This window comes from Rhamphochromis longiceps, linkage group LG3 (assembly GCF_057381845.1).
Source record: "Rhamphochromis longiceps isolate RC_006_pf linkage group LG3, R_longiceps_female_GT1.1, whole genome shotgun sequence".
NCBI lineage: Eukaryota > Metazoa > Chordata > Actinopteri > Cichliformes > Cichlidae > Rhamphochromis > Rhamphochromis longiceps.
The window spans coordinates 10,877,262-10,895,796 of record NC_140559.1 but is presented as its reverse complement, the minus strand read 5'-3'; the positions used below and the strand labels follow the sequence as shown (position 1 = coordinate 10,895,796).

Below are 18,535 nucleotides of genomic sequence, written 5' to 3'. Positions count from 1 at the left end.
TTCATTATATTAAATTTAAAGAGTCAAATGGAAGTTTTTCTAAAGTCATTTAATGATATTTATATTATGAAAAGCAGATTTTTGACATTTTAAGTTTTTTACATTGTCAGATAAAATAAACACACAAAACAAAAACAAATAACAAGAAAAGAAACAAACCAAATCCACCCAGTTAACCAAAATCAACTTAAAATACTCCCACACGACAGAACCTCCCCTCTTCCTCGCTGGCTCCATGTTTCTCAACAGAATGATGATTCAAAACAGGTAACCTGGGGGAGTGTCCCGAGTAGGTTTGCATCTTCAGAGGACAATATTTGGTCATTTGAGCAGATCAGTGGCAGAGCTGTATCACTGAGGTACACGGGCACCAAAGCAATCATTAAATTCAGTTTTATTTTTTCAGCACCAAATCACAACAACAGTCACAAGGTGTTTTCTGTCCTAAATCTATTTATTTCAAATGCAAACAGCACTTGTCCTGAATTATATAGAAACAACCTGAAAGCATCTTCACAGCGACACCTGCTGGACAATTCACTACATCTTGATGATGCTGTTCTGTGAAACAGTAAGGTAGACAAACTTATTACAGACTGTTAATAACTGATCATCATGTGTTTTGGAGAAATCGTCACACTAACAAGGCAATAAAAGTATGAGACTGTTGAAGAGAGAATGCTGTGACTGTAATGATCAGTCAGCAAAATTCTTCCTGTAATATTACTGAAGCAAAACCTGTGTGACCACACAGGGTTACAGCTGTTTTGGACAGGTTTGTTTGAATGTGATTGGCTGATTTTTACATTTTCAATGAGGTCCTGTCATTGGCTTTGTTCTACACACTGTCAAATGTGAAGGAAGTGAAGTGTGAGGTGGAGGAGCCAAGCAGTTCTGGTCCTTCGAGCAAAGCTTGAAACGTTGGGGAGGTTATCATGAGAGAATTTGCTCCAGGCAACAACTTGCCTGTAAAAAAGGGGGATGAGACTCAGACACTTTTCACCAGGAGACAAAGTGCTTATATTACTCCCTTCATCCAGCTCATACTTTCTCACCAAGTGGTAAGGACCCTTCATGGTCACACCGTGAGTGGGGAAGGTTAAGTATGAAGTTGTCTGGTCAGAAAGGGGAGGAGCCACACAGGTATATCACCAGAGAAGAAGCCGAAACCGCTTCTTTGGTAAACCTGGTGAAGGAAAGAGATAAGTTGGGGCCGGAGGCGCCAAATACTTCCTGTGTGCTGTGATGAAGAAACAGCTGATGATGTTCTTCCTTCAACTCTAAACAGCTCAACTCTGTCCCCATTACCCTTCTGATTTCACTGAGTGACACATGTGAGAATCGTTTAACCTTTTATTGTTGCTGGAAGCAGTTAAAACAGAAAGATGTTACAGAAACAATCAGCTGCGTGTGAGGAAGTCAGTTCCTGCTCAGAGAGACTCATTTGATCCAAGGAGGCACAATCACTGATCCATTCATCAATGAACACTGCAGCTCATCTATAAGCAGTTAACCAGCTGGAAAATGTGAAAACAGACACAATAATGAAAAACACCAGCTCAGCATTACTTTTCATCATTTTCATCAGTTAGTTCAGTACTTTAGAAATTAAACTGGATGCTTACTGATCGATCAGCTGATCAGCTTCTGACATACAATTTCAAAGATCTAAGTGCAGTTTACAGGCTTGGAAACATGAAATCACTCAGCAGCTCCATCAGCTCCAAAGTCATGCTCAGTGGTGACATCAGCAGTGACATCATCATGCTTTTCAAAGTGCTGGGTTGTCTCCATGGAGATAGCAGGATAATTACCTGTAGGCAGAGTGAAGATATTAGCTGTGATGAAGCCGAATGTGTTTCCCTGAGACAATTTCACATTTCAGAAACTTCTGATCTTTGAGGATTCACGATTCTCTTGTCCACCACATGTGTCATTTGGTTTTACCTCTGTCTGTCTTTTGTCTTATGTGTTGGAAATTGTTTTTGTTTGTTTTTTTTTCATTTTTGGATCACTTTTGGACTCTAGTTCCTGTCTGCTCCTTTTTCATTTGCTACATTTGCTACTGAAATGAACTGTTTCCTGTTGCTGAGTCTACTGTTAGTTCAATTATTGCACAGAGTTTGTATCTCTCGCAGTAAGCTTTGTTTTTAACCTGGGTTTAACCTGTGCATCCATGAACTCACATAATTTTATACATGAGTTCATAGCTGTGTCTGTACCTGAGTTTGCAGCTGACTTCCTGCTGCACAGGATCAGCACCAGCAGGACGGAGCAGATGCAGTACGGACAGACGACCAGCAGGTGGCAGACAAGTCTGAGCACAGACACAAATGGAGGAGGTGAGGCAAGAGTGGAGTCTGTGGTTCTCTGTGTATGAGGAAGACGATCTGCAGGAGACATAATCAGTGTGATTAAGTAAGTTTCTTATCAGGTCAACAGGTTAGTCTATGTCTGTAAACACGAAGTGATGTCAGTGTTGTGACCTTTGACCCTCAGAAAGCTCTGAGGAGATGTTCCAGATTTCTCAGTAGCACACGAGTAGAAACCTTCATCTGACTGCTGGATGTTTGTGATGATGAGCTCTGATTTAGATTCAGGTTCAACATGACGTCCATTAAAAGAGAAAAAAGCAGCAGCTATGTCACTGCTCCTCTCTCTGCAACGCAGAGTGACATCACTTCCTTTCCTCACAGGAAGTGCAGGAATCTCCAGGATTGCACCTTTATCTGTCCAACAGAGACACAAACAGAGCAGAGTCATGACGTGGTGTCTTTGGAAAAACAGGAATGTTACATCCAACATCTGGAAACATCTGCACAGACACAGAGACACAGCTGGAACATCTCTGTCTGTACCTGAAACACTGATGGACACTTCATCACTCTTCTGTCCAGATGAGTTCTCACACAAGTAACTTCCATCAGAGGAGACGGAGCGATCCAGAACACAGGAGGAACCATGAAGCATCCCAAAGCCTGCAGGTGCTCCACAGTCCTCAGTGAGTCCTCCTCTGGTCCTCTTCATTGTCCATCCATCAACTGTCTGGCCATCATCAACACAGCTGAGATACACAGAAGAAGAAGATCCACTGAAGAACTGCTGAAGGTTTGGACTGACAGACAGAGACACTGGAGGACAGACAGACAGAGTAAATGTGTTTGTATTACTTGTTGGAGTCCCATTTATTGTTTTCACTTCCATTAACTCACCTGCAGAAACAGTCAGTGCAGAGAGCAGCAGCACACACACACCTGCAACAGGAGGTCAGAGGTCACTCAATGTCAGAGGTCAGTTATGGACCAATATTTTCAGAACTGCCTTCCTACTCTGTCATAATGCTCACAAAAACTGAGTCTGTTTCTTTAACTAAGGACAGAGTTTGCTTTGGTTTAATTCTTCTGTAATCGTTCCCAATAAAGAAAACTAGCTAATTAAATGAATTAAATTCAGACACTAACAGGTTCACAGTTGGAGATTAAAGGCTCTGTGGTGAGCTCACCTGGGATGGGGGAAATGACTTGTGTCCAGATACCAGCGAATTTCAAAACTAGTCCTTCTGTAACCATTAAATCACTTTCCAGGAAGTCTGACAAAGTTACTCATGCCAATGTCGAGACTGGGTTTTCAACTCTAATGCTGGTCAAGACTGTCTGTGATAAGACAGGTTGCTGTGGAATTAAACTGGGCTCTTGTGGGTCTGAGATATGAGCCAAGTTGGATCCAAAGGGTGTGTCGGAGGACTCTGTGTGCTCTGGATCCCCGGATGTGCTCATTTCTACTCCCACTGGGGGCTCAGAAGAAGTTGCCCAGCATTCCTATGCCAGCTAAAGGCTCAGACAAGTCTTTAGCTGCTTTAGCTGGGGGTCCAGGAGAACCCAGCCAGCAACTTCATGGTCCAGCTGGGGGTTCAGCCGAGCCCGACCAGCCTCATGCCTTGTCAGCTGGAGGGCCGCAGGAGCCCGTCCAGCCTCATGCCTCGCCAGCTGGAGGATCTGGAGAGCCTGTCCAGCATCTCCTAGTATCCGCTGATGGCTCTGGTGAGTCTGTTCAACCACCTTCTGCTCCACCACCTGCGGCTTCCGCTCCATCGCCTGCAGTGCCATGAACAGGCGAGGTCTTGCCTTGTCTTGCCTGGTCCTGCCTTGCCTGGTCCTGCCTTGCCTGGTCCTGTGGTTGCTACGCCATCACCTCGTCCACGTCGACCGCCGCGAAGCCACCCGATGGTCTTCACTCACGCCCACGTCAACACCGGTGGCCAGCCAACCTGTCCGAGTGTTGTCATCTATGCCCGTTTCGCCACCATCACTTTCCTCGTGGTTTTTGGATTTGGTGCTCCAGTTTTGTTTTGGCCCAAAAAAGCATGATAATACCCATATGGAAAAGATATATATAAATCTATATATATAATATATAATCAGCTGATATATATATAAAGTTTGTATCTGTCTTGTGTGAAACTTGTATGGAAAGCATATAAGAGTGAAAACAGATATAAGATCCCTTGAAAAATTATATAATGAAACTTGTATGTTTTGGATACTTACTAAAACAATGTATGAAAGTAATGAGAAAGTGGCCACTTTCATGAGTAAATCACATATAAGTTTTTACTATTTCTTTTCCATATGGGTATGTTAAGTAATCCAAGGTATTCAGAATACATTACTCTCATTGAGTGAGCAAGCAAGCAATTTATTTATATAGCACTTTCAGAAGAACAATGCGGAACACAAAGTGCTGTATACTTGGCATGGCAAAAATGATACATTGGATAAGTTAAAAAAATAAAGATAAAAAAAAGATGATAATTAAAATGACATTTAAAATAATAAAGTTAGCACACATAGTAAAGAATAAACAATTATAAAATTATAATTATAATTAAATGTAAAACAATAAAATGAGCACAACAGATTAAAACAATAAAATCAGGGCCATACTGTTTCATATGCCAGGTCCAAGCTTCCTCTTGGACCTGGGTACCTCCAGGAGCAGCTTGTCAGCTGACCTGAGACACCTGGGGGGTGAGTAAGGATGCAGCCAATGGAGTGAAGCGAGGATGGGAGTTATGTGCTCTCTTTTACAAATTCTGGTTAAGAGTCGTGCAGCAGCATTTTGGACCAGCTGCAGACGAGAAAGAAGACACTGACTAACTCCACAATACAATGCATTACAGTAATCCAAATGAGATTAAATAAAAGCATTGATTACTGTTTCAAAATGCAGCCTGGATAAAATAGGTCTTACCTTTGCCAAGCGCCTTAAATGATAAAAACTGGACTTGACAGTAGCCCTAATTTGAGTGTCCAATTTAAAATCACTGTCCATCTTAAAACCCAGGTTAGTAACAACAGGTTTAAAATTACAGACTACAGTACAAACAAACCCTCCCCCGCATCCTCTGATGTCTCCTTCCTCAACGAGCTCAACAACTTTTATGCTTGTTTTGAGCGAGGGAACCCCACAACCACAACCAAAGCAGACGTGACGCCAGACCACCAACCTCTGACTCTCTCCCCCACCGATGTAGGAGCGGTGCTGAGCAGGATCAATGTCCACAAGGCTGCAGGTCCCGATGGCATCCCCGGGCGTGTTCTCAGAGCGTGTTCTGGGGAGCTTGCAGGAGTGCTCACAGACATATTCAACCTGTCCTTGGCCCACGCTGTGGTACCGGCCTGCTTCAAATCCACCTCCATCGTCCCGATACCCAAAAACTCCAACCCATCTTGCCTCAATGACTACCGCCCAGTAGCACTCACCCCCATCATCACTAAGTGCTTAGAGCAGCTGGTCCTAGCACACTTCAAATCCTGTCTCCCCCCACCCTGGACCCCCACCAATTCACATACCGCCAGAACAGGAGCACAGAGGATGCAGTCTCCATCGCACTGCACTCTGTCCTCGCACACCTGGACAACAACAACACCTACGCCAGAATGCTGTTTATAAACTTCAGTGCAGCGTTCAATACAATCCACCCCTCACAACTCATCAGGAAACTGACAGACCTGGGCATCAGTTCCCTCATGTGCAAATGGTTACTGGACTTCCTGACCAACCGCCCCCAACATGTCCGGCTGGATAACCACTGCTCATCTACCATCACAATGAACACCGGTGTACCACAAGGCTGTGTGATGAGCCCTTTCCTCTACTCCCTCTTCACCCACGACTGCAGACCTGCTGATGGTTCTAACACCATCATTAAGTTTGCAGATGACACCATGGTGATTGGCCTCATCAGTGACAACGATGAGGCCGCCTACAGGGAGGAGGTGGTGCGACACAAACAACCTGCTGCTTAACACCGAGAAGACCAAGGAGCTCATCGTGGACTACAGGAGGAATGCTGACCCACATCCACCCATCCACATTAAGGGGACGGCTGTGGAGCGTGTGAGCAGCTTCAAGTTCCTGGGAGTCCACATCTCCGAGGATCTCACCTGGATGACCAACTGCTCCAAGCTGGTCAAGAAGGCTCACCAGCGCCTCTTCTTCTTGAGGACTCTGAGGAAGAACCACCTGTCCTCAGACATCCTGGTGAACTTCTATCGTTGCACCATCGAGAGCATCCTGACCAACTGTATAACAGTCTGGTACGGGAACTGCTCTGCCTCGGACCGGAAGTCGTTGCAGAGGGTTGTGAAAACTGCCCAGCGCATCGCCGGAGCACCACTTCCTGCCATAAAAGACATCTACAGGAAGCGGTGTCTGAAAAGGCCTGGGAATATCATCAAAGACCCCAGTCACCCATCACATGGACTCTTCACCCTCCTGCCCTCTGGGAGGCGCTACAGGAGCCTCTGGACTAAGACCACCAAGTACCGGAACAGCTTCTTCCCCACAGCATGTCGAGGATCAAACAGCGTCCAGCTAAACATACATGAAACTATCAAAGCTGACAATCATTCCAATAACATCTAATGGTTCATATATGTAGACACAGGACTACAAGGAAATGGCTCTCAGCATCTGGCTGTGGGAACACATGAGTCCCTGTTTGTGTTCAGATTGTGTGCATGTTTTAGACGTGTGTCACATGTAGAAACACAACAATCCCACAATGACACAAAGATTGGTTTGACACAACTGTGCAGCTGTAAGTTGTTTCTAATGATTCATTGAAGCTCTTCTTTTTTTTTTTTTTTGTGTCCCGTTTGGATCTTTAGCCATCAGAATTGTTGTCTTAAGGCCAAGAAAGATGCCAAGCGGATTTATTTTACCAAATGGATCATCATGGCCTTGCCATATTGGTCCATTTGATTGACCTTTATTATAATTATGAATTTATTTTATTTTCGGTTGCTACAAATGGGACAGACATGACTGGGGGATAGGACAGGGGGAAAGAATGAAAGAAAGAGAGGGAGAGAAAGAAAGAAAACCAAAGGGGAGAAGAGACGGTGAGAAGGGGGGGGGGACGAAAAAACAAACAAAAACAAACAAAACACCTGGATCACCTGTATGGAGGAAAAAAACAGAAGAAGAAGAGAAAGCAAACAGCAAAGAGCAACATAATAAAAAAAAACACAGCACCATCACAATAAACTAGCTAGCAGTAGATAACAGTAGATATTAAATAATAAACGATATTGTGCAGCACGCAAGATAGACAGCGCACAATGTGCTTTGAGGCAGCAGCCAAGAAAGCTGTAGTCCGTGTCTGTGAACACCCGTGTGTACACCTGTGTGCACACCTGTGTGGATCAGCATGCTTGCATTCCAAAGATTTCTCCATGTAACGATCTGCTAGGGAGTGTGGGGAGCCATAGCCCCGTCCACCAGGGTATGAAGCAGGTATGGAGGAGATCCAGGCCCCAGATATCCAGAGGCCCCAGAGTACGAGGACCCGAGGAGGACCACCAAAGGGGGGGAACCGTGCCACCCTCCTGGGAAGAGCTGAGTAGAGCCCCAAAGGAGAGGTCACCCCACAGCTACGGAGCAGAGGCCAGAGGGGGTTGCAGTGGCGTGCCCGCGGGCTCTGCCGGCAGCCAGCTGTGCCAGAGAGGACCGAGCTTCAGGCCCAGAGGCCTAAAGGCATCCCACCCCCCGGAAGGAGCCCAGCCGGGCCACAGGCGCCCGGCCCCGCCATTCGGCCACCAGGAGTGAGCCGGTACATACATGAGCGCCCAGCCCCAGACGACAAGGACCACCAACACACCAACGTCTGAGGGCATCAACCACCGGCAGGGAGTGTGGTGAGGGGAGATAGGCCTCCGTACTTTAGAGGGCCTGAGATGTACCCAGAGAGGTTGAGTCTAAGACCCAACCTGACATATAGACACAGACGAACAGGCACACGTGGACACAGACGTGCATTCCCACCCCATATGCACAACCAAATACTCGGCACTCACCCAACGTGTAGACAGACACAAATAGACACTGCACAGACAGTCGCACTCCCCAAACATACTCTATATCCCAGGTCCAGGTACCCCCGCCTTCAGAGCTCACTCTGCAGGTGGGGGGAGAGATATAAGAGAGGTGGAGAATGAACTCAACCTGGGTGTCTATTGTCTTGTGTAGTTTGGGAGATGATTGGATGATGGGGTGGGTGCAGTTTTCTCTGGGATGGAGTCGGGTGGGCTGCCCCGGACTCTGTGGGGCTGGGCGGTGCTGCTGCTCTCTTACATCTCCTAGACCCAGGAGATGTAACCCTTCTCTCTGGGGTGGAGGCAAGCGGACCACCTCCTTATCTGCAGTAGCGGGGAGGCCCCGCATCCCAGACCCCAGTCTGACGGCCAGCACCTCCTCCCAGCCCCCCAGCCCTGACGGCTAACAGAACCGGGGTGAGTGAAGACCTCAAATCTCCCTATGCCCGCTCATATGTAGTGTTGCTGTGTACTGTTCTAAAGTGCATTTAAAATCAGGAGAGCATGGTACTAGCTTCCTCTCAGAGAGCAGCACGGCTCCTCCCGAAAACCCTCAGTGTATAAATGCATTTAAAATTGAGGGTAGGGCACCAGCGCCAGAGGTGGGTTGGAGTACACCGACCATCCTCTGGATGCTGTAAAACGTGCCCACCCCCAAGGCCCTATATGTATGTGTTATGTGAGAGTGTGAGTAATGTGGATGTCTAGGTTGCAGAATAAAATTGAGGCACAGGCGGCCAGAAGGGGACAGAGGGGGAGTGCCTCCCCTGCACCCTGGTGACATACCTGCACCGCAAGCCCTGTGTGTGTGGGTGGGTGTGGTAGAGCGGGAATAGGGAGGCAGCTGAGGATGGGGAGGGAAGAAAGGGAGGGGCAAGCGGCCCCTCCCTGGGGCCAGCTCCCCCGCTGACCCCAGTAGGCACCCCCACACTCTGGAACCCACCAGGGCAAGGGGGCCCAGGCCCATCCGGACCGGGGCCCGCAGCAGCAGCACCGCCCAGCCCCACAGAGTCCGGGGCAGCCCACCCGACTCCATCCCAGAGAAAACTGCACCCACCCCATCATCCAATCATCTCCCAAACTACACAAGACAATAGACACCCAGGTTGAGTTCATTCTCCACCTCTCTTATATCTCTCCCCCCACCTGCAGAGTGAGCTCCTGTAATGAGGAGACCACCTGCAAAGATATAACAACCTCCCCACCAGTTAGAGAGCCCCCTAGTTGGGCCGATGGGACCAGAGGTCCCCTGCACTGGGGCTGAGCCCCCCGGCACCAACCCGCCCACTGCTCCGGCAACACAACAGCCAGGACCCAAGCCCCCAAGGCCCAGACAGCACCCCAGACCGGGGGGCAGAGCACCCCCAGACCCCCAAGCCTCCACGCCCATCCCGGACCCTCCCAGGGAGCCAGGCTACCAGGCCAGTAACCAACGTCCGCCAGCACAGACCCTCCCCCATCTCCGCTGTACGCAGCCACAAGGAAAACACCATCCAAGAGCCCCAGAGCTCCTAACCAGGTCATGGCCACATCCCCCAGGTTAGGCCCTCTAGGGAAACGTCCCTAGGGACTCCCCAGACGCCCTAAGGCCGTCCCTACCCCCATATCAACCACAATAGCGAAGGCAGGACCAAACCATGACCCCCCATCCCCACTAGGTGATGAAGCCGATCAAAGGAGCCCAAAGGGATTGATCAAATGTGATGGCAGAGGTTGTATCAAGACTAATGTGATCTATTAGATGGTTTCTATATTGGTTAGAATTAAGATTATTTTTATTTTTCCAGTTAATGAGGACCATTTTCTTGGCAATGCATAGGGCCATAAAAACAACGTGGGCTGTGTTTATTTCTGCAGTGACCTCATCCAAGTTGCCCAGCAAGCATACTAAAGGGGAGGCTGGAATGTTACATTTCAGACACTTTGATAAGTCTTCACATATCTCACGCCAGAATTTCTGAACTGGTGGACAGAACCAAAGAGCGTGGATGTAATTGTCCGGTGTATTTGCTGTGCAGTGTGAGCAGTTGTTGGAAGGCGTATAGCCCATCTTGAACATCCTATGACCAGTATAGTGCACTCTGTGTAATATTTTGTATTGTATTAATTGCAAACTGGGATTTCTGATGCATTGAAAGGTTTTTAAGCATATCTGAGACCAAAGGATTGGGTCTAAGTTGATTGATAAATCTGCTTCCCATTTTGCAATAGGAAGGGATATTGATTCATCTATTTTAGAAAGTGTTCTGTATATTTTAGACAATAATTTGGGGGGTTTTAGAATAAAAAATTGTACCACACTTGGTGGTGTTTGTAATTCAGCTTCACTGGGATTAAATTTCTTTTTTACTATGGATTTAATTTGTTGGTATTCCAAAAATTGTTTCTTGTTGATCCCATATTGTGTAACTAGTCTGTCAAACGAAATAAAGTCTGTTCCTTCCCACATTGGTTCCAAGTATTTAATTCCTTTGCAACTCCAATCTGGAAAGTTTATCATATTATTGTTTTGTGATATGTCCGGATTGTTCCAGATAGGTGTACGTTTGCATGGGATTAATGAAGACGCTGTCATTTTTAGAAACTCCCACCATGCTGTCAGAGAAGAGCTGATATTGATGCTTTTAAAGCATTCATGTCATTGGATGTTTGAGCTGATAAATGGTAGGTCTGAAATTTCTAGGTTATTACATAGTGCCTGTTCTACACCTAGCCAAGGTTCATCATCATTGAAGCTCTTCTAACATTCTGGAGACGATCAGTACATGAATCTGTTCAACACGACAACAATTTGACTTCAATGTGAACGTTTGCCATTAAATAACCTTCTTCATCCAGCTGACAGCATCCTTCATCCTATGATGTTAACAGTTCCTCCTGTTGATGACAAACCTCTGACATGATCTGCTTGAGGAGCTTTTTCATGTGCAGCTCTCTGAGCTCAGGGCTAAGTTGCTGTGTTTCATCTTTAAGAGCTGCTGCCTCCTCGCCGGACTTGTTCTTCTCTTCTTCTCCTAATGACACCATTTCTGCTTCATATCTTTCACTGGGCCTAAAACAGATGAAGAGTAGATCTGCTGCTGTTCACTGTTTGTGTCAATATGGAGAAACATGAAAGACAAACACAGCACATACAGAGAAATGTAGACAGGATGTGCAGCCAGTGCAGTAAATGGTCTCAATATCAGCTCCTTAGAAAATGATCCTGATGAACATGAAACTAACATCCAATGAGAGACAGCTTCCTTGTTTCATGTCCAATAACAATAAATGAAGAGCTAATAAAGAGCTGTTCTATTGTAAAATGCTGAGATGATTATTAGACAGAACCCAGCGGCTCACCAAAAGCCTGCATTGAAAATCTATATGAAAGTAATCTATGCTCATATATGGCAAAATCCTGTAACTGTCACTGTGTTTTTCATCTGTGCTCTTGTTGGTTGGACAAGTTTGTAAATGACAAAGAGCTCAGTGGACTTTGCATCCATCAGATCCTGTTAGATGTTTGTTTTTCCTTCACAGCTTTGTGATGAAGGCTGAAGAACAGAGATATGAACTATTGCCAACATGAATCCTGATGCATGACGTGGGCACAGACCCACCAAAGCAACACTCAGCTCACCTCATTCCAGGCGCTTGTCTGCTGGAGACCATGAGCCTTGTTAGTCACACATCAGCACCGTGGTAGGAAACAGCCTCCATCATTTCATTAGATCTGAATTTGGACTGTTTCCCTCTGGATGAACCAAGTCTGTCAAATCTATTGATCCAACACAAACAAACACATTGGCTCACAGTCAGATTGGCTTTGTATGGATGGTGTAACAGGGGGCTGGGAAAGGATGCTGGAAGCTGAATATAATACAGAACAATAACAGGACATATAATAATGCAGCAAACATGATCTTCAACAGGCACACTTCTATTATTCATGATCACAGACACAAAGAACTTGTGCAGCCCTGATATCAGCCCTAATATATGAGTGTGTTTGCCCAAAGACTGAAACAGCATCAACATGACAGCTGTAAGAAATCTTCTCTCAGCCTTGTTTGGCAGAAGATCCCTGCAACAAAGATTGTAGCTGAAAGATGACATGTGTAAAGTTTGCTCTGTGGGAGGGTTGAGGCTGTTTTTAGACCTTTGATAGTTTCCAATCCAGTTCTGACAGACAGAAATAAAAACAACATCATTAAGATCAGATCATGGAGCTGTTTGCTGCCTTGTTTCTATCTTCACATTACAAGACTTTACTACAATAAAGATGCTAACATGTATCTGTAGGAACAACATCATTGAATCTAGAACAACTGGAGCCAAACCAGTAAATGGACCTATTCTTCTGGAGTACTCAAAGGGCTCTATACAAAGTGCCACATTCACACACACTTTCTCTGAACTTAGTGCTGGCTAACCACATTCATACTCCGATGGATGCATCGGAGAGCGACTTGGGGTATCTTGCCCAAGGATACTTAGCATGCAGACTGGAGGAGCCAGGAATCAAACCACCAACCTTCCAATCAGTAGGTGACCTGCTCTACAGCCACCCCATTGGTGAGCCAACACTTCCTTGTTGGATGCAGATTTCAGGGCTTCCTTTTGCTCCTCCCTTATAACTGTTCTCTCTTCTCAACACATGATGACACAAAGGAATCAGCAGTGACAAAGATGATGCTGAAAAGGATCCATGGATGTTAATTGGACAGTGATCTCTCTGTGCTCTCCTGAAGTCAACACTCATCTTTGTTGTTGGCTCAAATTCCTGAATGTGAGTAAAAAAACTGTCAGAGGTAACTAAAGGTCAGATTCCTTGATTTTAAATCTGTTTACTGTGCTTGAAGCCCTGTGTGTCCTGCAGTCAGTTTCCTGTTAGGTCATCTCTTATGCCAAACATATAATTATGTTTCTTTTAGCTTTATATTCTCAGAAGCTCTGCTGCACTAGTTTTGGAGCAGGAGTTCACCCGAAAGCAACAAATTCAAAATAATTAACGTTTTTCAAAATGGAATAAAAGTAAAGTTTTATTCATATAGCACAAACTCACAACAGCTGTCTCATGGCGCTTTATATAGAAAAGTAAAGACGTTAAGCTGTCTGTGATGGATCTCAAAACTGGATTATAGATGGCGGACAGTTGGTGTCGTAAACCCCGCCTCTGTTCAACGATGGTCTTTCACAGTGGACGTAAATGGCTTCTTTCACTCCTCTTTCAAACCATCTGTCTTTGGCTGCATTTGAAGGCCAATTACGTCAAAGCCAGGCGACGAAGGCTGTCCCAATTCGTCGACTCCTTCAAATGCAGCCGACAAATGCGTCCTTCATTTCCCCGAATTTGAAGGATGGGTCGGGTGTGTCCTTCGTGGCCCACCATATCCCAGAATTCATAGCGCGGCCCAGCCAAATTTCAGCTCCCAACAATGGCGGCTGCTACGAAGTTTTAAAATTAGTCTTATTAATCTTTCTGAGTCACAAAATAAACTTTTAACATATTTTCAGGCGAGAAAGTAGCTGTGTAAACTTCAAATATCTGCTCGGTTTATCAAGACATCGCATATTGGCAAAAGTGTGCCGACGTTTTCGGAGACGTCTGTTACCCACCCGCTCGATGTTCAGACCCCCGCTGTCTTTGATATATAAGTCACTTAGACAACCTGTTATTGTTGGGCTTTTTTCAGTGTTTTATTTGTTCCGGAGTAAATCGGTTTGGCTGAGATCAAAGTTATTAGATTATTAGATAAAATAAAACGTTATTAATCCATCGGGTGGGTTCCTCCGGGATTTTCACACAGCTGAATACACGTCAAACAGAAAACTGATTAAACAGAAGTGTGAGACGGTCGAGAGTTTACGCCAGTGTCCTGTAATATTTTAGATAGCAAGGAGCAGACGGCCGAGTTTATTAAACTCCACCGACACAGCGGTGACGCAGATCTGAAGGCTAGACCGTCCAATTTCACAGCCTCGCACTTCCGGCCTTCTCGGTCTTCGAAGGACTCAGCCCACGTAGACCGCGAAGGCCGGGTCCTCCGAAGGATGCAGCCAACGTTTTGGGACACAGCTTTTGTCAAACATGTGAACCTTGGCACACTCAAAGAGTGACCTTTGACATTTTTATGCAGATGGACAGCCGGGTCTTGTCTCATCTTTTCTATGTTTTCCCATGAATTGATTTTTGGTCTCTCAAGTGTCGAGGTCAAAATTTCAGAAAACAGATTTAAAATCAAGGAATTTGTCCTGTAGTGACCTCTGACCTTTAGTGAACTTTACAGAGGCCTTTTTGTTTTTAATAAAGGCTATGTGTTTAAGAATTATACCACAGAGTCAAATACTTCTGATTTGAGACCTTAGTTTTCACAGGAGCTGAGCACTAAATGAGATAGCAAATAGACTTATTAGCTGCAACCAACAATAGCTGGAATATTTTATGTTAGCTAACTAGTGAGAGAATTGACAACTCAGAGGAAAATAAGGACACTAAAATTAAAAAATAATTTAAGGGGGATCACATGTGTACTGCTCCTGGCTGCAACAATAAGTTTTATGTTAAGAAATGATAAAGATATTAGGATGTTAAGGATATTATCACACTGTTCTCATAAACTGTTGTATTGATCATTAAAAAGCGTCCTCACTGGATTTAAGCACAGCTGGCTGCTTGTTCCCAGCTTCAGTCTATAAGAATACATCGTGGACCTGATAATAAATGATAACTGTAGCTGCCGTCATAGGCAACTCTCGCATTTAAGTTCATGTCAGTAGATATTTAAGGTTGAAACAATAAGTAGTTGAAATATTAAGAAATAAATAGTAATTAATGTTTAGTTGTTTAGATTTATATGTTAAAATGTGTTATTTGTGTTATTGGTTAGTTCCGTCTGTTCTTGCTAAGAGGGCATTTTTTTGGCTGGCACACTCAGCAAGCTAATTAAGAGACGAGCCACGAGGTTTGCACGTCTACAGAAAGATAAATAAAGAGTACCTTTTTTGGACCTCCCCACGACGTAAAAATGAAACTTTTATTCCATTTGAGTGAGGCCAATGAGGTAAATGTTTTATTTTGTTTCTTATCGTTGTATGTATATATGCGAGTGTTGTGTGACATTCAAGTGCAATTACCGTAGTGTGAAGTGTAATGTGTATTTTATTGATCCTTTTGTTGGAATGTTTCGTTACATATAATGCTTAAGGACTTTATTAAGAATATTCATTTAAGTTTGTATTTCTTTTTAGTTCTGATGGCATTGTATCGGCTGTGGTTGGACATCATTACAGGTTAAGACATGTTGGAGAATCCTCCTGTCCGAAATAAATGTCAGCTAAAACGCAAAGAACAAGTTGAGCTTTATTAAGACTCGAGGGGAGTAACAATAACTGTCCAGAAAATAGAAAAAAAAGAAAAATTTGCATGTTCTCAGCATTTAAAATAGTAATTAAAGTGTATTTTGAGTAAATATGACATTTACATTTTTTTTAACTGAACTTCAATAAATTCCTGTGTCCCAGTAGAGCAATATCTTTATGTTCATGCTAACAGTCAATTTTGTGAAAGCATCGGATTATTGGCTATAAATAGTTAACTCAGTATAATATGCTTTATATAGTATCTCTGGACTCAACCACACAGAAATGAAAGACACTGGGGAAAAATAAGTATTCACAGACTTTTAGTCGTTTGTAATCTACACATTTTCCTAAAACTGCTTTAAAAGTACAAGCATGCATTACACACAGTGAGAAAATAAAACTTTTTTGTTTCCAAACTAATTTCCAACAAACTTTATTTGTAATCAAGAGATTAAAAAGGAACACATTCAGGTTACTTTATTTGAAGCTGTCAGTATAAAGCCAGTCTGCATTAAGTTAGCAATTCTAACTGCACAAATAAGCACAATACAACACAATGAAGGAAACGTCAGCTTGTTAGCCCATTTAACAATTAGAGTGAGCGATTTTCTGTCTTTCTTACAGATAAATATCCAAATCATGACACCAATGAAAATGAGAAAACAGACTCCAGAAAATTTACCTCAAACATAACAAATGCTCTTGCCCCTTTTTTTTTTTACACAGTCACAGTCTGTCTCCCAGTTCAGTTTTCAGTCAATCATTGTTCCAACATATATTAGATTATAATACTCAACACATTCCACTGTCTGACCCCTAATGAATGTGACCTTTTGGACATTAAAAATCGAGGCGCTCGTGCTTCTTATATTAAACCCTCCATTAGGAACCTTGGTGTTACCTTTGACCCAGCTCTGACACACACGTTAAAACTTTGGTTCGCTCTTGTTTTTACCATTGAAGAAATATCACTGAGTCCCATTGTGTCACGCTCTGAACTGGAAATGATTCTTCATGCTTTTGTTTCATCTCGCGTAGACTATTGTAATTCCTTCTTTACTTGCTTAAGTAACGCCTCCCTGGAACGACTGCAGGGTGTTCAGACTGCTGCTGCCAGGCTTCTGATAAAGCATCACAAACACTCCCATGCCACGCCCCTGCTGATTCAGCTGCACTGGCTCCCTGTCAAGTTCAGGGTCCAATTTAAGATCATAATCATGACCTATAGGGCCCTGGGAACACGGAGAGTGGAATATGTAAACAAATCTATCGGGTTAAGCAGCTCCATCACAACACACTAACAAATAACAGAGTTTTTGCTAAGATTAAGCACTACTTTAACATCTTGTTCTTTTTAGAAGCTCTTTCAGTTCCTTGAGATGATCACATTTTTCACTGGTTTTGAGTTTGGGATTAAAAAAGCTCTGATATCTGTATCACTGATCCATGCTGTGGATTTAATTAAAAGTGTAAATAAACATGAAACAAGAGCACTATTATTCCCGAGATAGTAAACGCAGCAGGTTAAAGTGTTTATGATGCAGCTGCTGTAAAACATTAATGGCACAACTTTAAAATAAAAAAACCAAGGTGATGATGTCTCATTTCATTAAATGCCTGCTGCTTTGATTCCTCTGTCCTTGTGTTTCTTCCTTGTCTCCTATACTTGCATCTCTGGTGGGAGAAACTATGATATGTGGAGAGAAGTTGATTTGTGGAGAATGTGAAACATGGTAGTAAAAAAGGGTTTGAATGCATCTCTGCATTGAACATGAATTGTAGAGCTCAGCTCTCGTAGAGGTTTGTGTTTGTTTGCTGAGTGTGTGTGTGACCTGAAACACTTCCAATAAAGCAGATAAAATGTTAAACAGTAAACTGCAGCTGATAATTGAATAAAGACACTGAGCAAACTGATTGAGTGAAACAGATTTTTATTCAGGTTTCATGGAAAAGTGAGAAGATTTAATGTGGAAACAGCTAAGGAATAAAACATGCCAGCTTTACTTAACAGACTTCATTCTATGTACTTTTTTGAATATTTTAGCATCAATAAAGGAATGCTAGCATTTCAGTCTAACTTTAAGCTCCATCCATATTTGTAGTGATTTGTTTGTCATTCATGACCTTTTTCCTGGATTTAACTGAGTTTCCATGGTCTCTGGTTGCCACATCACTGCTAGTCTCTTCATGTGTGGATTCGTCTTCACACTCGATCTTCTGACAGTTCCAGGAGAGTCAGATAGGGACAACAGGTGTATCTGAAGAGCATGATTCAGTAGCTGTACAGAAGTGTCTTTTATATTGGATTTTTTCAATTGCAATACAGCAAAGCAAAGAGGGAGCAGGCTTTATGTTTGGCAGCCATGAGAATAGAAGGGTGATTATTACCATCAACAGGTTCCAAACAGACTCACAGATTACTGACAACCTGACAGACTGGGCACAGGATGTGAGACTGGGCAGTCCTCTGTCTAGGACTTCTCTATTCCTGTTCAACGTCAGGACAACTCTGGGTTAATGTCATATTCTGATGATTCTGCAGTGACTGGGTGTATGACTCATGGGAGGAGTACGGAGAACTATTTGACAATTTTGTGGAGTCATCTCAAGGGAATTAGCCTGGATTTCAACCCAGGACCATTCTGTTGTACTAACCACTGCACCATCATGCTGCCTGTATTATTATTATTGTTGTTTTCATATTTCTTTCTTTATTTTATACTGATTTAACAGAAGCGTTTCCCAAATATGGGGTAGATAAAGTATCTACAATCTTATGTTAAAAGCTAATTAGATATGTTTATGCTCAT

At 43.8% G+C, this 18,535-nt stretch overlaps 1 protein-coding gene across 1 annotated transcript; it reads right to left on the bottom strand.

Annotated features, from left to right (window-relative positions):
• Window positions 1-1,701: 1,701 nt before the first annotated feature.
• LOC146672887 (uncharacterized) lies at window positions 1,702-9,576 on the bottom strand. The gene is made up of 6 exons (XM_085402613.1): window positions 9,464-9,576; window positions 3,213-3,254; window positions 2,859-3,131; window positions 2,487-2,729; window positions 2,223-2,390; window positions 1,702-1,814 (listed from the first exon to the last, which is right to left on the bottom strand). Exons 1-6 carry the CDS (start codon window positions 9,492-9,494, stop codon window positions 1,702-1,704), a joined length of 870 nt encoding a protein of 289 aa, XP_085258739.1. The 5' UTR covers window positions 9,495-9,576.
• Between the last annotated feature and the right edge of the window lie 8,959 nt (window positions 9,577-18,535).